We start from the raw sequence: 27,365 nt of genomic DNA, 5'->3' as shown, positions 1-27,365 counted from the left end.
CCTTGCTTTCACACATTGTTCAAAAATCTGTGTCCCTGCTCTCTCTCGTTCTGTTTAGGAATCTGCTGTCCCTGCTCTCTCTCGTGCTACTTAGAAAACTGGTCTCACCACTCTCATGCGTTCTTTGGGATTATCAGCCTCACGCTGTTCTCGGTGCTGGTGACTGTCTCTTGGTCCTCCTCTCTCTTTCTCTTTCAGGAAAGATGTGATGATTGCACTGGGGAAAGTACAAGAGGAGATTTATAAGCATGTTGTCAGTGTTTTCATTATAAGGAAAAATTGGATAGGCTAAATTGGATAAGATATTTTTCTTTAGAACAGAGGAGGCTGTGGGTAGAACTAACTGAAGGGTTTAAAGTTAAGAGAGGTCTAAATGGAGTGTGTTGGAAGGCCCAATCCCTTGGACGGTGGGTCCATAACCAGAAGGCAGGTAATTATACTCAGAAGCAGGAGGTTTTGGTTGAGGGGAATATTGAGGATGGTGATGAAGGCGGCACTGTCTGAAAGGCTGGTGGAGAAGTCCTCAAAGTAATTGGAAATACACTAGAAATACCTGTAATTTATAAGATTATGGACCAAGAACTGGAAATTGGGATAAGGCTGGATGGCTTCTTTTCAGTTGTTGTGGACTCAAGGGGCTGAATGGCCTCCTTCCATCCTACAAATTTCTAAAATTCTGTACGTTAATGACCCCAATGCTCCACGTAGCCAGGCTGTGTGAAATTCAGGAATCTCTGATTATGATGTGTGCCATGCTCTAGTCCTTTTACTGCCAACTGGCCCAGTGTAAAATATACTTGAAACTGGGGCAGCACGGTGGCTCAGTGGTTAGCACTGCTGCCTCATATCCCCAGGGACCTGGGTTTGATTCCAACCTTGGGCAGCTGTCTACATGGAGTTGCATATACTCTTTGTGTCTGCGTGGGTTTCCTCCAGGTGTTCCGATTTCCTGCCACAATCCAAAGATGTGCAGGTTAGGTGAACTGGCCATGCTAAATTGCCCATACTGTTCATAGATGTGTAGGTTAGGTACATTAGTCAGGGGTAAATGTAGAGTAATGGGGAATGGGTTTAGGTGGGATTCTCTTCAGCGGGTGGGCATAGACTTGTTGGGCCGAAGGGCCTGTTTCCACATTGTAGGGATTCTAATTCAGAAGTGACATCTAGGTCCTTTTGTATATTTACACTGTCATACATCTTACCACTTAAAAAGTAATCTGCACATCTGTTTCTCCTACCAAAGTGGATAACCTCACATTTTACTATATTATGTTCCGTTGGCTTTATTCACCCAGTCTATATGCATTGTCTTTCTGTAGTGTCGTGGTTATCACGTTTGCTACACACGCGAAAGGTTGTGTCTTGCCTGACAAACCTGTTGGAATTCTTTGAAGAGGTGACAAGTAGGTTAGACCAGGGAAACCCAGTGGATGTGGTCTATCTAGACTTCCAAAAGGCCTTCGATAAGGTGCCACACAGGAGGCTGCTGAGCAAGGTGAGGGCCCATGATGTTCGAGGTGAGCTACTGGGATGGATTGAGGATTGGCTGTCTGACAGAAGGCAGAGAGTTGGGATAAAAGGTTCTTTTTCGGAATGGCAGCCGGTGACAAGCGGTGTCCCGCAGGGTTCAGTGTTGGGGCCACTGCTATTCGCATTATATATTAATGATCTGGATGAAGGGACTGGGGGCATTCTAGCGAAGTTTGCAGATGATACGAAGTTAGGTGGACAGGCAGGTAGTACTGAGGGAGTGGGGCGGCTACAGAAGGATCTAGACAGTTTGGGAGAGTGGTCCAGGAATTGGCTGATGGAATTCAATGTGAGCAAATGCGAGGTCTTGCACTTTGGCAAAAAAAATAAAAGCATAGACTACTTTCTAAACGGTGAGAAAATTCGTAAAGCCAAAGTACAAAGGGATCTGGGAGTGCTATTCGAGGATTCTCTAAAGGTAAACATGCAGGTTGAGTCTGTGATTAAGAAAGCGAATGCAATGTTGTCACTTATCTCAAGAGGGTTGGAATATAAAAGCACCGTTGTGCTACTGAGACTTTATAAAGCTCTGGTTAGGCCCCATTTGGAGTACTGTGTCCAGTTTTGGTCCCCACACCTCAGGAAGGACATACTGGCACTGGAACGTGTCCAGCGGAGATTCACCCTGGAATGGTTGGTCTAACATATGAGGAACAGCTGAGGATCCTGGGATTGTATTCATTGGAGTTTAGAAGATTAAGGGGAGACTTAATAGAGACGTACAAGATAATACATGGCTTGGAAAGGGTGGACGCTGGGAAGTTGTTTCCGTTAAGCGAGGAGACTAGGACCCATGGACGCAGCCTTAAAATTAGAGGGGGTAAATTCAGAACAGAAGTGCGGAGACATTTCTTCAGCCAGAGAGTGGTGGGCCTGTGGAATTCATTGCCACAGAGTGCAGTTGAGGCCGGGACGTTAAATGTCTTCAAGGCAGAGATCGATAGATTCTCGTTGTCTCAAGGAATTAAGTGCTATGGGGAGAATGCGGGTAAGTGGAGTTGAAATGCCCATCAGCCATGATTGAATGGTGGAGTGGACTCGATGGGCCGAATGGCCTTACTTCCACTCCTATGTCTTATGGTCTTACGGTTGGAATCCAGGCAGCAGCAGCAGTTGCTTGCGTTGGTGGTTCAGTGGTGGAATTCTCTCCCACCATGTGGGAGGCCTGGGTTCGAGTCCTAGCCAGTACTTGGCACTCCTTCCCTTCGTGGGGAGGCACAGTGTCTCAGTGGTTAGTGCTGCTGCCTCACAGTGCCAGGGACCTGGGTTTGAATCTGCCATATGTGGAGTTTGCACATTCTCCCTGTGTCTATGTGGGTGTGCTCCGGTTTCCTCCCACAGTCCAAAGATGCATAGGTTCAGTGGATCAGCCATGCTGAATTTCTCATAGTATCCCAGGGGTGTGCAAGCTGGGCGGATTGGCCATGGGAAATGCAGGGAGAAGGTGTGGGGGGTGTGGGAATGGTTCCGAGTGAGATGCTGTTCGGAGGGTCAGTGTGGACTTGATGGGCTGAATGTCCTGCTTCCAAGCTATAGGGATTCTATGATTCTATATGCAGATTGAAGTCACCCATAATACCAATGCCCTATGAACAATTTTTTAAAAAATGGCTGCTGCTGGCAAACTTCATGCTGGGTTCCCCTTGCCCACTGACTCAGGGTCATCTTGCGCCTGTCTTCTGTCAATCTTTTGCTGCTCTGCCAAACTCCAGCTGCAAACCATGTTTCTATCACTGCAGATGCTGCTACAATTTCACAGACCTGTTCCACAAACACTCACTCGTGAAACCGAGATCTGTAGTCACAGGTTGTTGGTGTCTATGGCAACAAATCTGCCAGAAATATTTCTTGTGCCACCTGGACACAATCGCAACCGTCACTGATGCCAGTTCTTTCTCTTTCCGTCTCTCTCCCCAAGCTGCAGGGAAATATGCTGCAGAAAGATCAGGTTTAGGACAGGCCACACCATTCTCTCCTTTTCTTACTGGGCACATGAATGCAGTGCACTCCTCACTCCCTAAAGTAACTGTTGTACACTCATCACTGGCTCATTCAGCTTTCCAGCATCCTTACTAAAAACAGGTTGGCCCAGGAAAATTGCATGTCCCAGCTATCACTGAGTGCATGTCCTTTTCCATCGGATACAAATGCTAATTTTGCTGTGTTCCCACCCATCTGAGGCAGTGTTAAGGGGCTCAACTCTTTCCTTCCAAAGAGTTTGCTCAAAATGTAACTCTGATTGATACAATTCCTGCCTACCTTGGATCACATCCCTAAATTGTTAGCCAATAAAAGAGTAGTTACAATGACCAGTCCTGTTAAAAGTCCTTCAAGACGTGGTGTCTCACTGCTAGGTAGTGTACACCTCTGTTGGAACCCAGTACCTGAGTGTGGTGGAGTGCCAGCAGAGGCCTGAGTACTGATTATGAATAGATTCCCTACAGTGTGGAAACAGGCCCTTTGGCCTAACAAGTCCATACTGACCCTCCAAAGAGTAACCCACTCTGACTCATTTCCTTCTGACAAATGTACCTAACACTATGGGCAATAGCATGACCAATTCACCTGACCTGCATATCTTTGGACTGTGGGAGGAAACCAGAGCACCCAGAGGAAACCCACACAGACAAAGGGAGAATGTGCAAACTCCACACAGACAGTTGCTTAAGGCTGGAATCGAACCTGGGACTCTGGTGCTGTGAGGCAGCATACTAACCACCGAACCACCCATACATTGGTCCAGATCTGTTGTCAGTGTCAAAGGGAGCGCAACCAAGGCTAAATGCTATTTAAACTGTCCACTTTTCATTTTATGCTGGAGTGTTTACCTCTTCTGCAGCCAGCTACTAAGAGATTCCTGAAATGATACAGTTCTTGAGCTCTTTAGTGATGCCACACGCCCTTTTCGTGTCATGATACTAAACTCTGTCTTCTGGTCGCTGATGTACATTCTTTCAAATGTGAAATGTCACCTCTGAAACTCACAACCTCACCCAGTGACACTGTAAACCAATGAAGATTAAGTTAGAACATTAAGGGATGATTTGATTGAAATCTTCAAGGTATTAACAGGAAAAGACAACGTAAACTATTTCCATTTACTAGGGATTCTAAAACCATGGGGCACAGTCTGAGACTTAGCACCAAACTGTTCAGAAGAGAAGTTAGGAAGCAGAGGTATTAAGGGATATGGGCTGAAGGCAGTTGTATGAATTAGGCCACAAACCAATCATGATCTCATTGGATGGCAGGACGGGATGGAATGGCCAACTCATGTTCCTTTGTTCTTATGGTACAGGGTCAAAATATACTGGAAGAGGGGTGAGAATGCAGGGACTGGGTACAGGGTCAACAATATCCCGGGATGAGAGGGATCGCAGGGACTGGGTACAGGGTCAACAATATCCTGGAAGAGGGAAGGGAATGTAGGGACTGGGTACAAGTCAACAATATCCCAGGAGAGGGGTGAGAATGCAGGGACTGGGTGCAGGGTCAACATTATCCCAGGATGGGAGGGATCGCAGGGACTGGGTGCAGGGTTAACATTATCCCCGGGGAGGATGGTAATATGGAGACCGGGTACAGAGTTAACATTGCTGTAGATGCTGTACTGCCTTGACACTCCAACTGATTTAGAATCAGTTTAGTTTTTTTATCATTCCTGAAACCCTCTGAAATAAACCTTTGGAAAGGCCAAAGTAAGCGCAAAGCAAATAATCTAAGTCTCCATGACTCTGGCTATCTGATCCCATCAGAATCATGGAGCAATCTGGGCATCTGGCAAAATCCACCGATCAGATGTTTAAACATCCTTTTAAATTCTGGGTTAAGCCTGATTGGCACCTCCTGAGCACCTTGATGCACATCAGCTTTAGTTGAGTAAGAGGCCTCTCCTGTATTTGGGCCTGGGGTTTGGGATCTTCTGAGGAGTAGCATTCGAGAGCAGATTGCTACTGAGCTCCTATTATTTTCCCCAAGAATGGAGCTCCACATTTCTGGCCAGGATTGAATACTTGATCTCTTCAGAAATGTGGAGCGGGGGAAGAGGAATGAGCTACACCCCTTTTTTTATTGGTAAATCTTCATTCATTCATTAATACAGTGAAGCCCTTTGGGACACTCAAACAGCTTTTCAATGGGTTAGTGAAAGTGAGTGAACTAGGATGCCAACTAGTGGAGTGGTAGGATGGGGAGCTTGGGTTAGGGGATTTCTTTTTGGAACAGAGTGAAGGTTGTAGGCCAGTCGGGGGTGGGGGGGGGGAATGTCAGAGACTCAGGAGAAGCGGTGGGAGGTCTGAGAACTGCAGGGAGTCAGAACAGAAGAAGGCCAGAGCCTCAGGATGGTGAGGGGGAAGTCAGGAGTTTGGGGTCTGAATTTAGTAGGGAATTAGGTGGGGTTATGAGGGTCCTTAAGGGTAGTTGGAGAGTTAGGTGATTGACAGAAAGCTGGGAAAGCCAGTGGAAGTCAGAAAGCAGAGGGAGAGATGGATTAGAAGGAGACCAGAGGGTTTAGGAAAGATGGAGGTGAGGGAGCAATAGGATGTTTGAAAAGTCAGGATAGCCAGGAGTAATGCTGGTGGGATAATCAGTGGGATTCAGGGTTAGTGGGTCACTTATATAGTTCCTCAAGTGTTAGACATGGTTTTAATGTGTCTAACATTTCCTGGATAACTATTCTGGTAAGTCAGTTCTCTCCCAAATCTCTCACACTAACTCATGGTCCCGAATTGGAATTTACATTTCCTGGGCAACTCCTGTGAAATTGGTCCGTCGAGACAACTGGGCATCCCATCTCATGTCTCTGGAAATGCATCCGGTGTCTCACTATCTGTAGACCAGGGGATTTAGGGCATTGTTTTCGGAATTTGACCAAGCATTCCTTATAAGTCCAAGAAAACAATTGGGTAGGATTTACGATAGTGCACTCTGATTGTAATTTCTCTAAAAGAAAATGAATTGTCAACCAGATAACTGGCTGCAGTTTGATGGAAGATTTGATGTTTAATAAATCAAAATGAATAACAGGTTTGTAACCAATGCAAAGGAAAATCTAATAATATTTTGGAAATTAGTATTTATCTGAATTTTTATTGATACTTATCCTAGTTGTTTTTTATTTTAATACAGTTTGTAACTGCCAAATGTTTCAAATGTTATTTTCAGACACTGTCCTGCTTTGAGCCGCCCCATGTTTTACTAACTGCTGGATTGAAATAAAAAGCTGCCAGGCCTCTTAGAATGTTTCATATCTGGCCACGTGGAGGAGCACGAGAGCAAGCAAGGGTACTTAGTCCAGAATAAAAATAGAAACCACTGGGAAAGCTCTCAGAAGTTGTGTTTGGGCCCGTGGGTGCTGAGGAGGGAGAAAGTAAACAGATAGGCATTACATCTTCTGTGGTTGCACGGGAAGGTGCCGTGGGGCTGTGGAGGGGTGTTGGGATTGAAGAAAGAGTGGACCAGGGTGTCCCAGAGGGAACAGTCCCTGAGGACGGCTGACAAGAGAGGAGAGAAGAATATGTGTCTGGTGGTGGCATCTAGCTGGAGGTGACAGAAATGGTGGTTAATGATCCTCTGGGTGTGGATGCTGGTGGGATGCTAGGTGAAGACAAGGGGGTCCGTATCGCTGTTGCAGGAGGGAAGACAAGGGTTGAGGGTCAAAGTGCAGGAGATGGGTTGGACCTGACTGAGGGCCCTGTCAATAGTGGTTGAGGAAGAAGGGGGCACTTTGGAGGCTGTCTTGTCGAAGTTGGCATCATCAGAACAGAGGCGACGGAAACTGAGGAACTGGAAGAATGGAGTCGAGTCTTTATTGGAAGCAGGGTGTGAGGATGTGTCATCAAGGCAACTGAGAGTCAGTGGATTTGTCGTGGATATTGGTGGCCAGCCTATCCCCAGAAATGGAAATAGAGATATCGAGGAAGGGAAGGGAGGAATCAGAGATGGACTACGTGAAAGTAAGAGTGGGTTGGAAATGGAAATCAAAATCGATAATTTTTTTTCAATTCCGGACAAGAAAGGGAAGCAGCACCGATGATATCATCGATATACCAGAGAAAGAGTTGTGGGTGGGGGCTGGAATAGGACTGGAACAAGGAATGTTCTGTGTAACCCACAAAGAGACAGCCGTATCTAGGGTCCTTGTGGGTACCCATGGCCACCCTCCCTCATGAAGAAAATGAGACAAGTTAAAAGTTGTTCAGGAGGGTGGTGGTGGGTGGGGACAGTACAGGTCTTTGTTTCAGAGCCCTGAGTGCATCCAGGTGAGGGATGGATATGTAGCAAAGGGATTGCACATCTATGGTAAAGAGGAGGCAACTAGAGCCCACAAACTAGAAATTCTGAAACTGGTGTCAAGTGTCAGAGGAATCATGAATGCAAGTGGGGGTGGGGGATTGGACCAGGGGAGAAAAGACCAAGTCAAGATAGGAGGAGATAGGTTCTGTGGGGCAACAGCAGACAGAAACAATGGAGTCCTGTTTGCGGATTTTGGAAAGGAGGTAGAAGAGAGTGTGCAGGGTTGGGGGATTATCAGCTTGGAGGCAGTGGTGGCGAGGTTACCAGATGAAGTGAGATTGGTGACTGAACTTGACACAATGGCCTGATGGTCCATTGCGGGTCATAATCCTGGGGGAGATAGGAGGAGATTTCTGAGGGCTGGCACTCAGTAATATTGAAGTTGGTCCACCAGACGACAACAGCACCAACCTTAGGTAGGCTTAATAACAAAGTCAGGGTTGGATCTGAGGGCACAAAGTGGAAGGGCAGTTTGGAATGGGTAAGGGGGGGTTCAGAGAAATTAAGGTGACCAATTTCATGTCAACAGTTCTCAGTGAACATGTCAAGTTTTGGTAAAAGGCCAGAGGGAGAGGTCCAGGTCGAGGGAGAATGTTGGAGCAAAGGGGTCTGTGGGATAGGGAGAGGATTCTTGTTCAAAGAAATTGGTACAGAGGCGAAGGCAACAGAAGAAGAGTTCACCGTCATGTTTGGCAGCATCTGTGAAGAGAAGTCAGAATTAAAGTTTTGGATCGAGTGACTCTTTCTCAGAACCAATGATAGTGAAGAAAATGTCAGTTTATGTGCAGCATAGAGGGTGGGGAGAGGGGATAAGGAGGAAACAATAGGTGGAGATAGAGCCCAAAAAGGGGGAAGCACAGTTGGACATGCAATTCATGCAGTCTCGTCTACCCCATTTGCTGCTTTCAAAGTGGTCTGTTCTACATTGGGACAACAAAGCGTACACTGGGTCACCACTTCGCAGAACATCTGCGTTCTGTCCACAAAAAAGACCCTGAGCTTCCAGTTGCCTGCCATTTTAACACGTCACCCTGTTCCTGACCAACGTCTCTGTCTCAGGCTTGCTGCAGTGCTCCAGCGAAGCTCAGCACAAGTTAGAAGAACACCACCTCATTTTCTGCTTGGGGACCCTGCGGCCTCTGGGACTCAATATCAAGTTCAATAACTTTCGGGCTTGAGCACTCCCATGTCCTTACGCCTACCCCTACGCAACAGGCCTTGTTATCACATGGACTGTTATTGCTCACAGCCCATTATCAGGAGAAAATGAAGACTGCAGATGCTGGAAATCAGAGTCGAGAGTGTAGTGCTGGAAAAGCACAGCAGGTCAGGCAGCATCCGAGGAGCAATTATTAGCCACTAACATTCCCATTAACAGTTATTCAGGGTCCTAGCCAGATCATTATTCACTCCTTTGTTTGTACAAATGTTCTCTGTCTTTGGGCTCTATTGTTCACTCCTTGCCCCCTGCCCCCACCCTACCTTCTGCATATAAACTGACATTTTCTGAGCTTTGTCAGTTCTGAGGAAGGGTCACTGGATCCGAAACATTAACTCTGATTTCTTCCCACAGATGCTACCAAACACACTGAGTGTTCACAGCAATTTCTAGTTTTGTTTCTGATTTACAGCATCCACAGTTCTTTCAGTTTGTGTTGACTCCAAACTTTGAGCTCACAACATGGAGTATTAGAGCGGATAATTAGTAAAAATAGAGAGCATGGATCTGATCTGTGCAGATTTCAACTTTTTTACACACCAGCTGTTAATCCAGTGAGTAACTTCAACAAGTATCAACATTTTATAAATATATTTCATGTGGAAAGAATTTTTGATTATGATTTTTTGATTAACAGTAATACTTAGCTATCTGTGCTTTCTCCCCATGGATTTCAGCTCCAATAATTTTAACAGAATTCTTTGTGAGATTTGCCTACTTTATCCTTTCACAAGATGTGGGCATTACTGGTAAAATCAGCATCTGTTGCCAATCCCTACTTGCCTTTGAACTGAGTGGCTTGCTGGTCATTTTAAGTGCAGTGAAAAATCAACCACATTACTGTGGATCGAGAATCACATGTAGGCCAGACCAGCTAAGGATGGCAAATTTCCTCCTGTACAAGGCATCAGTGAACTGAATTGGTTTTTATAATAATTTATGACAATTGTCATGGTCACTATAGCTGAGGTTAGCTTTATGTTCCAGCTTTACTGATGAAATGCAAATTGCATCATTAGTGGGATTTGACCACACATCCCCGGACCATTAGCCTAAGCCTCTGGAGCTCACCAACACTACCATTATGTCACAGTGTTATGCACGAATAAGGACATTGGTATATCCGGTTACGTTTCAGTTCTTGCTGCAGTGTTTATTCAGCTCTTGATGCCGTTGATTATAACCTTGGACAGCTCACTTCTGTGGAGCAATGATTCAAGTATCAGTGGGATGCAGTGCTGAGAGAACATTTACTTCTATAATTTGCACTCTGTGAAGAGTCCAACAATCACTTTTTGGATTATTTTTCCGTTGAACAGTGCTTTGTGGAATATTGTAATTAGTTATGCAAATTACTACTCCAACTTCAATCCCACATACTAATATCCATATGAAAACCAGGTCCCAGTAATAGCTTGACCCTACAATTTCATAGCTTTCAATGGTTGGTGACATGAGTTAATTAAATATTCTAGAATAAAAAATGATTTCCTCTTTGCATCATGCAATTTATTGTACTGAAGATTAATGGATTGGTGGTATCTTATTTGCGCACATTTTTATGTTCTGCAAGTAATTTATTAAATATACTTTACAGCACCATGATCACTAAGCTTAAACGTTTTGTCAAAACTTGGATACTAACCAAGGCTACAGACTTGAAGGAACACAATAATTAATCACCCATCGCAGTCAATTATTAGACATCCAATTACATTCGATTGTACAAAAGCATGATGCACAACTAGTTATCACAAAAACATAAGATAAAATGGCTTAAAAGGTCATTGTTATGCAGAACTGTATGGTGACTAACTTAGAATTGCTGAATATCACCTGTTTCGCGTTTGATCATTGTTAGAAAAAAGAATTGGCTCCTGACAAATGCAACTAAAATAATTTTCCACTCAAAAATCCTTGTGCTCTTTCATAGACTGTTATTGACTGTACATAATCCACTGTTTTCCCCGATTATCATCATAAACATGCGTAACAGTTATCAGCTGTGAATGTATTTCTTATATTCCTACTGTAGATCCCAATTTCAGTGGAACTGCCCAGTTACCAAAATATTTCAGGGTTATTTATATTAATCTGCACGCTTGCAGTTTATTTTAGTGACTGATTTTATGACTCACGTAGTCTGTCAAAGTTGGTAGAGTAACACTAGACTTTGCTTTTAAGCGCTTTTATTAAACCCCGGCACAATGTTTTTCTCTCAATTTCTACACCTTCACTTCTCTCCTGAGGCGAATTATGGTTCAACAGTTCACTTGTGATCTTAGACATATTGGAAAGATTTTCCACTCTGGGGACATTACATCTGAGCCTGATCCTGTACTTAATTTACTGTACTTGAGTGTATTTCCCTAGTCTTCAAATTGGTCTCAGAAAGGCAGATTTTTTTCTTTAATTTTCCTTGTATTCAGGTTCTTAAGTTGTCCTGTTTATTTTCCCTTACCTACACAGCATGCAAGAGAGGTACATAAGATGAAGGGACACAGGTTACAAGAGGTAATAATCACATTTACAAACTGATACTCAGTTTGTTTGGTCTCTCGGAAGAATACAAAGGCATTTTACTCATCCATGAGGAGTAAGGGAATGATCAGGGAGAAGGTAGGGCCGATCAGGGATAGCAGAGGGAACTTGTGTGTGGAATCTGAGCAGATGGGGAAGCCCTAAATGAGTTTTTTGCTTCGGTTTTCACCAAGGAAAGGGAGCTTGTTGTGAATGAAAACTTAGAGGAGCTGGGATACAGTCTTGACCAGATCAAGATTGATGAAGTTGATGTGCTAGAAATTTTGGAAAACATTAAGATTGATCAGTCCCTAGGGTCGGACCAGATTTACCCTAGGATGCAACGGAAAGCAAGAAAGGAGGTTGCTAAGCCTCTGGTGAGGATCTTTGCCTCCTCACTCTCCACAAGATTTGTACCGGAGGATTGGAAGGTGGCGAATGTTGTTCCTCTTTTCAAGAAGGGCAAAAGGGAAATCTCTGGCAATTACAGACTAGTCAGTCTTACGTATGTGGTCAGCAAAGTTTTGGAAAGAATTCTGAGGGATAGGATTTATGACTATTTGGCAAAGCATAGTGTGATTAAAGGTAGTCAGCATGGCTTTGTGAGCGGCAGGTCATGCCTCACAGATCTTATTGAGTTTTTTTTGGAGGCGTCAAGACAGGTCGACGACGGTCAAGCAGAGGATGTGGTACATAGGGACTTCAGCAAGGCATTTGATAGGGTTCCCCATGGTAGGCCCATTCATAAAATCAGGAAGTATGGGATACAGGGAGATTTGGCTATCTGGATTCAGAATTGGTTAGCTGACAGAAGGCAAAGAGTGGTTGTAGATGGAAAGTATTCTGCCTGGAGATCAGTGTTGAGTGGGGTCCCGCAGGGCTCTGTTATTGGGCCTCTGCTCTTTGTAGTTTTTATAAATGACTTGGATGAGGAGATTGAGGGGGGGGGGGTTTGTAAATTTGCAGATGACACAAAGGTTGGAGGTGCCGTCGATAGTATGAGGGCTTCTGCAGGTTGCAGCTTGACATAGTCAGGATGCAGAGCTGGGCTGAGAAATGGCAGATGGCGTTCAGCCTGGATAAATGCAAAGTGATGCATTTTGGAAGGTCGAACTTTAAAGTTGAGCACAGGATTAAAGACAGGATTCTTGGCAGTGTGGAGGAACAGCGGGATCTTGGTGTGCAGGTACATAGATCCCTTAAAATTGCCACCCAATTTTCAACAGGGTTGTTAAGAAAGCATATGGTGTTTTGGCTTTCAATAACAGGGGAATCGAGTTTAAGAGCCGCGAGATTTTGCTACAGCTCTACAAATCTCTGGTGAGACCACACTTGGAATATTGTGTCCAGTTCTGGTCGCCCTACTACAGGAAAGATACAGAGGCTTTGGAGAGAGTGCAAAGAAGGTTTACCAGGATGCTGCCTGGACTGGAGGGCTTCCCTTATGAAGAAAGTTGAATAAGCTCGGACTTTTCTCTCTGGAGAGAAGGAGGAAGAGAGGAGACCTGATCGAGGGGTACAAAATAATGAGTGGAATAGATAGAGTCAATAGCCAGAGACTTTTCCCCAGGGCAGGATTGACTGGTTCGAGGGTCATAGTTTGAAGATATTAGGAGGAAGGTATAAAGGAAACATCAGAGAGTTGTTCCTTACACAGAGAGTTGTCAATGTATGGAATGCATTGCCAGTTGAGGTGGTGGAAGTGAAGTCATTGGGGATGTTTAAGTGACTGCTGGACATGCACATGGATAGCAGTGAGTTGAGGGATACATAGATTAAGTTACTATATTTTACATTAGGATTAAACCTCGGCACAACATCGAGGGCCAAGGGCCTGTTCTGTGCTGTACTTTTCTATGTTCTATGTTCTAATAGTGTGTCTGGAAGCTGACTGTCATATTAGGTAGATCAGACAGCTGCAGCTGCCTAGAAGAAGACCTCTCTATTGTACCTGGAGGATATGCATTGATAATCGCTATGATTGTCACCATTACCCTCGAAAGTTGTTGTTAGGGACATTTGAAGGGTCTTCTAGCGCATTGTGTATGAAATCAAACAAGACAATATTTTGTCAAATGTGCACATTCATCTACTTATTAATCACAATGACTTGAACTTGCACTTTAATTTCTTCTATATGTCACATCTCATATAGCTTCAGCAGAATTGAAAGCAGCCTGCTTAGGTCTTTATCCTGACTGTTGAGAAACCTTTGGCTTGTGACCTTTGGTGAGTCCCTGAAGATCCAACAAATGCAGCTCTACTTGTCCTTGTCCAGGGGAAGATGCTGGTTTTTGGAGATGAAGCAACATGTTGTCTACTAGTTGGAGCTGGAGCTAGAGCTGAAGTTGCAGGCAACTAGTGAAAAGTGTGAGAGTGCTTTGAGTGGAGTGCCCATCTTCATGTCCTTCTCTTGCCGTTATCCCTCTTCTGGACAATCACGCTACCATTCTTGTCCATGAGCTTGGTGGACAATAGGGATAATTTATCATTATTGTATCTGTGTCATCCTCTTTAATTATCAGTCTGTATCTACACAACAATGGAGAAGAACTGTTCTTGTGAGCTCCTTCAGGGCATGTCTTACAATTCCCTGCACCCATCAATCACAAGTGAATGAGGTGGATCCCTTATCCTTTGTGTTACTGTGGAAAGACTATTGAGCATTCGGTGAGTATTTAGCCAAGTTGCAGATGCCCATTTAGCATTCTCCTCAGTGACGACACGAGGGGGTAAGCATTTGTTTTCAGTTGAGTAGAGCCTGGAAAGGATTGCACCACTTTGATGCAGTTGCACCACTGCCATCTCTGCCACCTGCGTCTGCTCATGGTCAGTTGTGAAGTATGAACAACTGGATGAAAACCTTACTAACTACATAAGTGGTCCACTGAGTGCAAGTAGTTGTCCTGGAGGTGGCTGCATGTGCTGTAACAGTGCACCCTCAAAACAAATTAAATCCTCCAAGGATGCAACTTCATGGACATTCTGTAACACTTGCATGTTTTATTTTTCACTTGTTCTCAGGATCTGAGCATTGTTTACAAGGTCAGTATTTGTTTTCCATTTCTTAATGTCCCTGGAGAAGTGTTGGTGAGCCATCTTGCTGCACTGCTGTAACCCATGCTCTTTAACAGTGGTGCTGTTACTGACAGCATCAGGATTTTGATGGCTTTACAGTAAATGTATGGCAATATATTTTGAAGGGAGAAGTGTAACTTAGAAGCAAACCTCCAGGTAATGGTTTTCCTAGGCATTTGAATCCCTTGTTGTTCGAGGTGGAAGAAACTGTGGGTTTGGTAGATGCTGTCAAAGAAGCCTAGTTGCTGCAATTCATTTTGTAGACAGTACAAATTGTGGTCATGGTGAACATGTGATAGAAGGAATGACTTTACTGAAAGTTGCAGCCCAATACAATGTGTCAACCAAGTGAATTGTTTTATCCTTGAACTTCCTGGCTGTTATTGGAATTGCATTAATTCCAGCAAATGCAGAACAAATTGTCATACTCTTGACTTGTGCCTGGTAGGCTTGAAGGCCCTCAGACAACTAGAATAAATATAGTCATTAGCAAAGTCACAGGAGACCATCATCACACTTGCCTCAGGCTCCTCCAGGGCTGCTTTGGGACTGACTCTCCTAGTCTGCATTATATCGCTCAATGAGACAGGTCAGCAGCCAACTCTTAACAGTACCTTACTCCCTCAACTGACATCAGAATGATAGAAATTTGAGATTTGCAAGAGTGATGAGTTTTCCTATATGCAGGAAAATATTAACTGCATCTGTACAGTTATCACTAATCCTGAGGATGATGAACTAAGAACTAGTTTCACTGACAGCTGCCATCCTGATATAATTATCCATGCCTTCCACCATCCTTGGATAGCAGGAATATCAGAGGATGGTTGCCAAAAGGGAGCGATAACCCTTCCTTAACCTGGTTGATAACATCACTATACCTGAGCAACACAAGTATGATAATGGTTACAGGATCATCAGGAACATACTAATGGCTCCTTGAGGGTTGCATTCCAATGCCTTGATTGGTCTGGGAGCTTTTTGTAAAATGCTGTTGGCATAAGTTATCACACTGACGTATTCTATTCAGAATAACAAGTCTGTGCACCACTGATTAAAGTTGCCCACACAGCGACTGCAAGAAACATAATTCGACAATGTAAGAGCTCATAATTTTCAATGAGAGTCCGAGTCCAATGGTAGGTTCAGTCAACTTTTATTGCAATACACACATCACACTTACAGCTTCAGGTTTTCATAGCAAAATGTAACTACACTAAGCAAATATTTTCCCAAGCTCTCTAGTACTGTCAGCCATGTTCTGCTGCATTAGCCATGGGCAGCTGTTAGCCATTTTGTTCTGCTCGGTCACTGGCAGCCCTAACGAGCCCCTGTTTGATTTTTCCTTCAGTGAATCACAAAGCACACAAGTGAAAGTTGGCTTAGACGTATTGTGCGTGATGCATAAAAGGTCTGCCAGATATGCCAAAGCGTCTCACCTGCAGAGAAGCAGTTGTGGCTGCCTGTTGACAGTAACATTTAACTGACAAAAACAAAATATAAAATGATAATTATTACAACGAATAACGCTATACCCTGTACCAGTGATGTTCCCAGTGAACCCAGCCAGCCAGTTGGCCAGCTCAGTAAGATAGAAAAAGGGGATTGTTTTAGTTTGTCTATCTCTTTTTGGAAATGAGCTGCTAAATTGGTGATTGCTTCAGAGTCATCTGGGATATCCTTGCAGTATTTGGCCTTGATTAGAGCACAAATGCTTACCTTTTTGGCTAGTATCCAATCGAGGGCCATTCTGCTCTGCAACATTGTTTTATGGATGGCTACCATTTCATCCAAGGCCTCTGCAGTATCATTGGCCACCTGTTCCAAGATGGCTGCCATGTTCATATAGTCTCTTGCCAATTTAGCAGTCCCATACAAGTAGACCAGGATGGCAAAGAATTTCTCTTGATTTGTAATGGCCCTTTGGAATCTTTGCCAATGAAGTATCTCGGGTAGGGAGAATGAGTGATGGACAAAGGAGACAACGTAACTCTAATAACACCAACCGATCCATGATGGGGGTAACCAGGCGTAAGTACTGTTATAAGGGGTAAACCTAGTTGTTATCTTATGATACCACCTTTGCTGGTGAGATTTTGGAATGTCAGAAGGGTGGAGCCAATACCCTGGGTTACATTCCAATAGTGGGAACATTTGCTGTATCCCATCTCCTGCCCTCCCGTCTAGATTTTACATGAACATATCCCTCCTGGTGGTCTCCCCATTTCAGTGGTGTTAGTAAGAGTCAAGAAAGGAGGTCATTGCGAGGTGTTGTAATTAGGCTGATACCGTTTCTGAAAGGGGCGGTCAGGATGTAACCTGCTGACTCCCACTGCTCTCGGGAGTCAAGTCATGTGTTTTTAATGCACTCCTGTCCCTGCTGAGGACTGCTGTGTCAGTTGGCCAGATCCTCCATGGAGATGTTCTGGCGAATTACCTGTTCTGCCATTTTGGATATATTAAAAGGGATGGGAGTTAAGAGGATGTCCCCTTTTAAGTGGATCGGTATGTGGAAGCACACCCAACTACTGGAAACACTAGCTCGTTTGGCATAGGTATCAGACGTATATAAAAAGGTGTTTACATGTAATTCCATTTTCCTTTGTCTCTAGTAAGCAAACAGACAAAATACAAACTGTCAGTAATACATAAACTTCAACATTTTGGATCAAACATTATAGTTCTTATAAAATTTCAGCTTCAGTCATTGGTTGCACGTTTAACGTGTGACACGTGTATCCAAGCTTTCTTCGCTTGGATTTTCATTGCAGCTTGGGTGGTCAGCAACACTTGGTAGGGTCCTTCCCACTTGGCTTCCAGTGTTTCCTTCCGTTGTTCAGTGGCTGTGCTAGTTGCATGTAGGAGTCAATCCAGCTCCTATTAAAAAAATCCCCGAAAGGACCTGAGCTCCTAGATAGTCATGGGCTGCTTAGCTGTCCGAATGGTTGCGGATGGAGAAAGTGAGGCTCATGCCCGAAACGTCGATTCTCCTGCTCCTTGGATGCTGCGTGACCTGCTGCGCTTTTCCAGCAACACATTTTCAACTCTGATCATCCACAAACCTGACTGCCCCAGCCGACCCATTGACGCAGCCTGCTCCTGCCCCACCGAGCTCATCTCTGCATGCCTTAACACGGTCCTGTCCCCCTTACTCCAAGAACTCTCCACCTATGTTCAGGACACCACTCATGCCTTCCACCTCCTCCATGATTTTCGCTTCCCCGAACCCCAACGCCTTATCTTCACCATGGACATCCAGTCCCTGTATACCTCCATCCCCATCACGAAAGACTCAAAGCCCTCCGCTTCTTCTTTTCCCGTCGTACCTTCCACTGACACCCTCCTTCCACTGACTGAACTGGTCCTCACACTGAACAACTTCTCTTTCCAATCCTCCCACTTCCTCCAAACCAAAGGAGTAGCCATAGGCCCCAGCTATGCCTGCCTCTTCGTAGGATATGTGGAGCAGTCCATCTTCCACAGCTACACTGGCACCACCCCCCTGTGGGTGTATCGGCGCTGCCTCGTGCTCCCACGAGGAGGTTGAACAGTTCATCCACTTCACCAACACTTTCCATCCTGACCTCAAATTTACCTGGACTGTCTCAGACTCCTCCCTCCCCTTCCTAGACCTTTCCATTTCTATCTCGGGCAACCGAATCAACACGGACATTTACTACAAACCGACCAACTCCCACAGCTACCTAGACTACACCGCCTCCCACCCTGCACCCTGTAAAAACGCCTTCCCATATTCCCAATTCCTTCGTCTCCGCCACATCTGCTCCCAGGAGGACCAGTTCCAATACCGTACAACCCAGATGGCCTCCTTCTTCAAAGACCGCAATTTCCCCTCAGACATGATTGATGATGCTCTCCACCGCATCTCCTCCACTTCCCGCTCCTCTGCCCTTGAGCCCCGCCCCTCCAACCGCCACCAGGACAGAACCCCACTGGTCCTCACCTACCACCCCACCAACCTCCATATACATTGTATCATCCGTCGTCATTTCCGCCACCTCCAAACGACCCCACCACCAGAGATATATTTCCCTCCCCTCCCCTATCAGTGTTCCGAAAAGACCACTCCCTCCGTGACTCCCTCGTCAGGTCTACACGCCCACCAACCCAACCTCCACTCCCGGTACCTTCCCCTGCAACTGCAAGAAATGCAAAATTTGCACCCACAGCTCCCCCCTTACTTCCCTCCAAGGCCCCAAGGGATCCTTCCATATCTGCCACAAATTCACCTGCACCTCCACACACATCATTTAGTGCATTTGCTGCACATGATGTGGCCTCCTCTATATTGGGGAGACAGGCCGCCTACTTGCGGAATGTTTCAGAAAACACCTCTGGGTTACCTGGACCAACTAATCCAGCCACCCCGTGGCTCAACACTTCAACTCCCCCTCCCACTCCACCAAGGACATGCAGGTCCTTGGACTCCTCCATCGCCAGACCATAGCAACACGACGGCTGGAGGAAGAGCGCCTCATCTTCCGCCTAGGAACGCTCCAACCACAAGGGATGAACTCAGATTTCTCCAGTTTCCTCATTTCCCCTCCCCCCACCTTGTCTCAGTCAAATCCCTTGAACTCAGCACCACCTTCCTAATGTGCAATCTTCATTCTGATCTCTCCGCCCCCGCCCATACTCCAGCCTATCATCCTCACCTTGACCTCCTTCCACCTATCGCATTTCCAATGCCCCTCCCCCAAATCCCTCCTCCCTACCTTTTATCTTAGCCTGCTGGACACACTTTCCTCATTCCTGAAGAAGGGCTCATGCCCGAAACGTCGAATCTCCTGCTCCTTGGAAGCTGCCTGACCTGCTGCGCTTTTCCAGCAACACATTTTCAGGCAGTTTATTGTCAACTTAAGCAACTCTTTTTGTTATACAGAGGAGAGCTGTTTAAATTCCTCCAAAGGGCTGTCTTCTGAAGAGGGACCTGTTCTCTGCGACTTGTCCTCCCAGCATCCTCAGCCTCTTTGTTTAGCCAGACATGTCCCTCTTTTCCGCAATAGTGGCACTGCCTGGAGATCTTCCTGATAGTTGTTTGTCTGGTTCTCCGAATTTCCCATCGGTGACCCGCATGGTTCGAACTTTAGCTCCCATATCCCTGTCCAAATAATTGCACCGATCTACTAGATATGCTTAAATTATTCCTCTGCCTTCCCAATCTGGTAGGTTTATCTTCAGCATCTTTGATAACTCTGGCTTCAGAACCCCTACAAAAGCGGCTTTCATGGAACCAAGGTTACTCCATTTTCTCGGGTCCCTCATTGCTCATTATAAGTATTCTAACCAAACTGTTCTCAACCACTTGTCATATTCCAATATGTCTTCCATTCCTTTCTGTTGACAACTTGCGATTCTTCCCCAGTCCATTCTTACAGGACTGAATTCCCATAACCAATTTCTAATCTGTTGTTCGCTTTTCTCGAGGGCTTCTCACACCTTGGCCAATCTTCCCGCTGCGCTGTCAGGCACCATCACAGTTCAAATTGGGACTCCACTTAGCGGGTGAAGACTGTAAATGCCTCTTAAATGTTCTAGTTGTTCCCATGTCTTAATTCCTCTTTCTTGGGGAGTGGTAACTCTTTAGACCATTTTTCAGTGTTCTCTGGGTTGACTGGTTTTTTTTGAGAAAACTGGTGGGTGTACTCATGCCTTGCATCATCTTCTTCATGAAAATCACTGGAGGATTCCAAATCTGTTTCTAAACCCACCTCACATCTCTGCGCTTTCCACTGTTCACTTTCTAGTTGATATAAGCAGGGATACCCTGGCCAGGATCCAGTGCATTTCCCTTTGTCTACTAGTTGTGTTACTGATTCTTTACACGCTTGTATTTTGTACTCCTTAATTTCAGACTCAAAATTTTTCATTTTTAATTTCCAATCTTTCTACCTCAAGTTTTGCTCTTTTTAATTGATCACCAACTGCTTCCAGTTGGCTCTTTGATACTGGTCAAATCTCGCTCATATTGGGAACGCATCATGATTTTGTTTCTTGTCAGATCTGTCCCTGAGAGACTGCCTCGTCCGTTCTTTTTCCTTCATCTGAATTCCCCAGACCCTTTTAATGTCGTCCAGGGACCACTGTCCCGTGGAGGTACAGTGTTTCTGTCTGATCTCGGTGCAGGCTTTTGATAAGTCAAATTGATGCTCTATGTAGTCTTTTAGCTTTTGGAGAACTTCATCTTTTGATACATCAGGTGGGGCCCATCCACCTTTGATAGTAGGACGCAACTCTTTGATTTTATCATCCGCCATTGTACCAGTTCTGTATGGGTCACAAGCCATAGGCTTTTACTGGAGAGAACTGGAAGAAGAAGTGGGAAGAAGCTGTATCTTGGAACCAGGGAAATCTAGAGCCATTGATTTCTTAGTACTTTTTTGTCCTGATCAATAAATTTGCTTGAAAAATGACATTCACCTATCAATATTAAGAATTCTTGTTACTCTTTCAGTTTTTAGTATATTCTGGAATAAATAAGTAAAAATATCTAAGTAATTTCTGTATCATGGACATTTTAACAGTGCAGACTAAATAGGTGCAATGAAAAGGGCATACATACGAAAAGGAATACATCCTATGCTCTCTTGCCATCCAAGTATTAAAACTGTGGTGTCTCTCGAAACAGAAACTTTCTGCAACTACAGTCTCTACAAGGGTCTCTCTCAACAGAATGGATGGAATGCTGATATTGCTGTACGGAGGTGTTTGTGGTGACTGTGTATTATGACTCCTGAGAGGTTCGGTCTACACATTGGATTTGATTGGCGCAGTCTGGTTCAGCTGGCTTTCTGGCACCATAATGGGTATTGACAGAGAGGTGAGAAAGGAACGTATATGTTAACGTTCTGAGAGAGATCAATAAAAGCCACTCCTTTTGCTACTGCCACTCCCAAGGGCCTGGAACAAATCACCTCTATCAGCCTGTGAGAGGATGGAATGCAGATGTTTAGCAATTCCTTGGAAGCCTGTATCCAGTTACTGTACCAATCTGCCCAAGATGGAGCAAAATGTAACTGCAGAATCTACATGTCAACTGTTTGAGCTTCTTCCACAGTTGCAAAGTGTGTATATGTGGGTCCCTGTTGAAAGGGGCTGGCTGACATATCTTGGAAGTGAATACTTCTCCAAAATACATTGCAGAATGACGATGCTGTGCTACTGGCACTCTTGAAGTTAGTACTGGATTCTTGCATATTTTTAGCCTTGGCGCTGATGTCTGCTTCGGCTTTCCAAGCGCTAACTCAATCGCTTGTATGGAGCAATCAGTATTTTACTTGTTGCTAGGCCTGTGAAGTCCTCATCTCTTTAGCAGCATTGAATGGGAACCTTGACCTCCAGCAGTACACCAAAATTGGAGGTGTAGTGGACAGCGAAGAAGGTTACCTCAGATTATAATGGGATCTTGATCAAGTGAAGAAAGCATTTGGTATGCTTCCCTTTATTGGTTAGAGTATTGAGTACAGGAGTCGGGAGGTCATGTTGCGGCTATACAGGACATTGGTTAGGCCACTGTTGGAATATTGTGTGCAATACTGTTCTGCTTCCTATTGGAAGGATGTTGTGAAACTCAAAAAGGTTCAGAAAAGATTTACAAGGATGTTGCCAGGGTTGGAGGATTTGAGCTATAGGGAGAGGCTGAATAGGCTGGAACTGTTTTCCCTGGAGCATCAGAGGCTGAGGGGTGACCTTAGAGAGGTTTACAAAATCATGAGGGACATGGATAGAATAAATAGACAAAGTCTTTTCCATAGGGTGGGTGAACCCAGAACTAGAAAGCATAGGTTTAGAGTGAGGGAGAAATATATAAAAGAGACCTAAGGGGGAACTTTTTCATGCAGATGGTGGTACATGTGTGGAATGAGTTGCCAGAGGAAGTGGTGAGGCTGCTACAATTGCAACATTTAAAAGGCACCCGGATGGGTATATGAACAGGAAGGGTTTAGAGGGATATGGGATGTGTGCTGGCAGGTGGGACTAGATTGGGTTGGGATATCTGGTTGGCATGGATGGGTTGGACTGAAGAGTCTGTTTCCATGCTGTACATCTCTATGACTTTATGACATCTCCTTGCTTTTCTCTGTCACCAGTAACTGCTCCTGCACACTAACACCTGATACATTACCCCAAGCAGCACATTAACCTCACTTCCAGCACAACATTAATTGGCAGTGGTTTTAGAGAGTGATGTCCTTTTCATAAGCCTTTGACAGTTGAGCATTCTGAGATGAAGGAGAAACAGAGAAGAGTGAGAATAGTTTTGCAAAGTTATAATTGAGGAAGATGTATATCACAAAGTGATATAATGTTCTGTTCAGCTGAATGTGCCTTTTCCAGTATTTAATGAAGGAGTTACAAATATTGTCAGAGAATCTGTTCAATTGCATCCTTGGCCTGAGAGTGGCAATGCCCATCACTCTTCCAGGTCCATTCATATCTATGACCTGCTGTTCCAGTTTACTGAAAGTTGTGTAATTGAGACTTCTTCCCCTGGTCTTGCCCTTCTCATTATTTTGTGGCATTTTGTCCCACAAATTACAGTCCACAAGGGAAAAATGGTGCTGCTGGCTGGTGTTAAAGGAGTAAGGATAAGGTGTGTGTGCATTTGTAGTGAAAATTAGATCGTTGGGTATTGAAAGATGTGATAGAGGTAAAGGAGTTGTTGAGAATGGTAGGCAAGTGGGCAAAGTACTCCTGTTTTGCAGTGTAGAGAGAGAAAATGATAAATGAAGACGTCATTGAGTTACTTCCTGCACACTGTCAAGGCCCTGGAGATGACACCAAACAGTGTCTGAATGTTCTCTTCATCACTAATGGAAAAAAACTACTTGCTCAGGCTTCTAACGCTGCAGGGGAATGGGCCCCACTCTTCACCCTCAACTCTTCCATACACACTCCAAGCATGCTTCTCAACTCTGTAGTCTTCCTTTGTCGAAGGTTTATTTTCCAACACATCTGCAACTGAAGAAGCCGGCAGAAAATGCAACCCTGCTATAGCAAGCACACTCCTGTGTTAGCTAGGCTTCTGGCTGATCTGGTGGCAATGCCATTTAATTAAGACAATAAACATTCTGTGAACATACACAATGTTTCAGTAAAATTGACAGATCAGATATGAATGCTCCAGGAACGAAATGATTTGGCTTACACCAACTCATGGATGAGGATCCTAGAGGAAGAATTAGCCTCACAATAGTCATGTATTTTTGTTGCATAAATGAGGAACTAAATTAATCTGGATAAGCTTGATATAGACCATTGGGATTGAATATTTAGGTAGGAAATCATGGTAATTGGTGCGTTACAAAATGCTGTGTATAGTTCCTTCCACCATGGTGAAGTCTGTTATCCCATTGAGTAGCTTTCTCCCCCTTCAGACTTGATTAACTAAATGAAGTTCTCTTCTGAATTACCTATCATCTACCCTAAATTGTTTTAAAACTCTGCTACCTTTGTCCTATCCTATATAAAGGCCCTTTCACATAATTCCCAATGATACCAGAAATTCACTTTCAAACATACCTCTCCAACTATCTTTTTCAGGCCCCTTGCGTTTCTGCCTTTCATCCCATCATTGCCAGTTGTTCCATACCCATGACTTGGAACTTTCTCCTGAAGCACCTTTAGCTCTGTGCTTCACTCTGCTATATTAAGATCTGCTTCAAAGCATAATATTTTGATCAAGCAACCTAATATATCCTCGATTGACTTCCATTTCTTTCCTTCTTGTTCTGTAAAATGTGTTGGGAATTATTTCTGCATTAAAGCCTCGACAGAAATCTAAGTTGTTTTTGGTCATTGGTGCTGATAATGGTTATGAACAGTTAAGAAACACATAACAAAGAACTGCAGATGCTGGAAATCTGACACAAAACAGAAATTGATGGAGAATCTAAGTGGATCTGACAGCATTTGTGGAGAGAAAGTAGAGTTAACTCTGTTTTCTCTCAACAGACGCTGCCAGACTTGCTGAGTTTCTCCAGCAATTTCTGTTGCTATTTTAGTTAAGGGGCACTTCTTGCCAAAAATGTGGTAACACCACTTTTCATATAAAAGTGTTCTTTTTTAACCTATGAATTTAACATGGATGTAAACTTGTCTCTAGATCAAAGGTATGCCATTTGGAAACATCTTTTCAATCAGCGATGGCCTCCTGGACAATAGTACTGGTGTTCCATTTTTCTACGTCTCTGCAATGTTCAGCACAGTTGCAGATCTGATGACCAACCCTAGTGCTTCTCTAACATTGTCAAAGGCTGACACAGATTACTGCAGGTATGCTTCTCTTAATGCCAGTACACCGTGTCACACTCTGACCCCCTAAGCTAGTTCTCTGCTTTGATACTAATCTGTTTTCCTCCTGTAATATTTATAAAGTTACAATGTACATTATAGTAGAAAAATAGTCTATCAAATTTTGAGCATTAATGACAAGATCATTGCAGGAATGGCTGCATTTCATAAGCTAATCGATTATGTTTCAAAGTAAACTATATGCAAAAATTATCAACCTCCTGAAAGAAATCATATTATAAGGTAAAAGTTGTGAAAGATTGGTTATACGTGGAAGTGAATTAAACTCTGTTGCCTTCTGTCTGTAATAGATTAGCCCTCATTTTCAACTAATGGGATAAACACTCCTGTACTTTGAAGATTATAAATTACAAGGTTTAGACAGTCATGTTTATTCAGGGAAGCTAAAGCAGAGTCAGCTAACTCGCTTGAACTTCCTTGAAGACTAATGCTATGGTGAACAACTAAGAATCAATGTATATCTCATTGTTTAATTGTCAGAGTCTATGGGGAAAAAGATTTCACATCCATAACCTGTCTAATCAGTCCATTTCTAATTTCTAAACCAGTGGTTGACTCTTGACTGTCCTCAATTGCATAGGCCACTTGATGGAAAATAGGAGCAGAAATAGACACCCAACCTTGAAGCCTGCTCCACCATGGCTGATCATCCAACTCAGTACCACATTCACATTTTCTCCCCACACCTTCTGATACATGCAAGTTAATGTCTCATGGATTGAGCATTTAGTTTCCACCTTTGAAACATCGATGTAAAGTAATTGATCTGAAATGATAACTCTTTCTCTGCACGTAACTGATCTGCTGAGTATTGCCAATATTTTCGGTTTTTATTTGAGACTCCACCCTCCTTAATTAACATAACTGTCAGACTTTTGTCTGTTGCTATGACCTATGCCCTCCAGAAAATTCCAAATGTCCTTTCCTCTGACTAGATGTGACCAAAACGATTGAGGTAGACGTTGTCTACATGGACTTTAGTAAAGCTTTTGACAAGGTTCAGCATGGTAGACGGATTAGTAAACTTAGATCACATGGAAGTCAGGGAGAGCTTGCCAATTGGATACAAAATTAGCTTGATGGTAGGAGACAGAGGATGGTGGTGAAGGATTGTTTTTTGGACTGGATGCCTGTCACCAGTGTGTTCAGCAGGGACTGGGTCCACTGTTGTTTGTCATTTATATAAATGATTTGAATGAGAATTTAGGAAGCATGGTTGGTAAATTTATAGATCACATCTGAATAGGTGGTATAGAGGACAGTGAAGAAGGTTATCTAAGATTTCAAAAGGATTTTGATCAATTGGGCCAATGGGCTGAGGAGTGGCTGGTGGAGTTTAATGTGGACAAATGTGAGGTATTGCATTTTTGTACAAAATGAGCAAGGGCAAGATTTATAGAATTAATGTTAGGGCCCTGGGTTGTGCTGTAGAACATAGAGACCAAGGGGTTCAGGTACACAGTTCTTTGAAAGTTGTGTCCAGGCTAACAGGGTGGTTAAGAAGACATTTAGCATGCCTGCCTTCATTATCTTCATTCAGAGCATTGATTATAGCAGTAGGGACATCAAGCAGAGGACATTGATGAGGCCTCTTCTGGAGTACCGTGGACAGTTCTGGTCACTCTGCTATAGGAAGGATGTTATTAAATTGGAGAGGGTTCTGATCTCACAAGGAATTGAGGGCTACACGGAGAGTGTGGGTAAGTGGAGTTGCAATGCCCGTCAGCCATGATTAAATGGCGGAGTGGACTCAGTGGGTCAAATGGCCTTACTTCCACTCCAATGTCTTATGGTCTTATACCTTTAGCCATAAGAACTATATCTAACTCATCCTTGAAAACATTCAATGTTTTGGCTTTTCCATGGCAGAGAATGTGGGGAGATGATGGTGTAGTGGTAACATCATTGGGCTGGTAATAAAGAGTCCACTGGCTAATGTGCTGAGGATATGGCTTCACATCCCACCATGGAAAATGGTGAAATTTGAATTTGGTAAAAATCTGGAATAAAATTTTAGTCTCATGGTAACTTTGTGACCACTGTCGATTGTCATAAAAACCCATTTGGTTCCCTAATGTCTTTTTGAGAAGGAATTGTGCCTTACTTGTCTGGGCTATATGTGACTCCAGACCCACAGCATTGTGGTTGACTTAGAATTGCCCTCTGGGCAATTAGGGATGGGTAATAAATGCTGGCCTGACACCCACATTCCATGACCAAATATATTTTTAAACTTCCATAGGCTCAGAACTCACTAGGTGAAGAAATTTCATAGAATCCTCACAGTGCGGAAACAGGCCCTTCAGCCCAACAAGACCACACCAACCCTCCAAAGAGTAACCCACACTCAGACCCATTTCCCCACATTTACTCCGGACTAATTAACCCT

At 44.1% G+C, this 27,365-nt stretch overlaps 1 protein-coding gene across 1 annotated transcript in view; it reads left to right on the top strand.

Annotated features, from left to right (window-relative positions):
* The window catches only part of creg2 (cellular repressor of E1A-stimulated genes 2), a 49,365-nt gene that overhangs the window by 1,415 nt on the left and 20,585 nt on the right, over nucleotides 1-27,365 (top strand). The window contains exon 2 of the mRNA XM_060826641.1: nucleotides 24,768-24,937. Coding sequence (XP_060682624.1) covers nucleotides 24,768-24,937 — 170 coding nt within the window. The remainder of the gene's footprint in view (nucleotides 1-24,767; nucleotides 24,938-27,365) is intronic.

This window comes from Hemiscyllium ocellatum, chromosome 6, assembly GCF_020745735.1.
Source record: "Hemiscyllium ocellatum isolate sHemOce1 chromosome 6, sHemOce1.pat.X.cur, whole genome shotgun sequence".
Classification (NCBI taxonomy): Eukaryota; Metazoa; Chordata; class Chondrichthyes; order Orectolobiformes; family Hemiscylliidae; genus Hemiscyllium; species Hemiscyllium ocellatum.
Note: the sequence above shows the minus strand (reverse complement) of the source record. Positions and strands in the feature narration are given on the sequence as shown.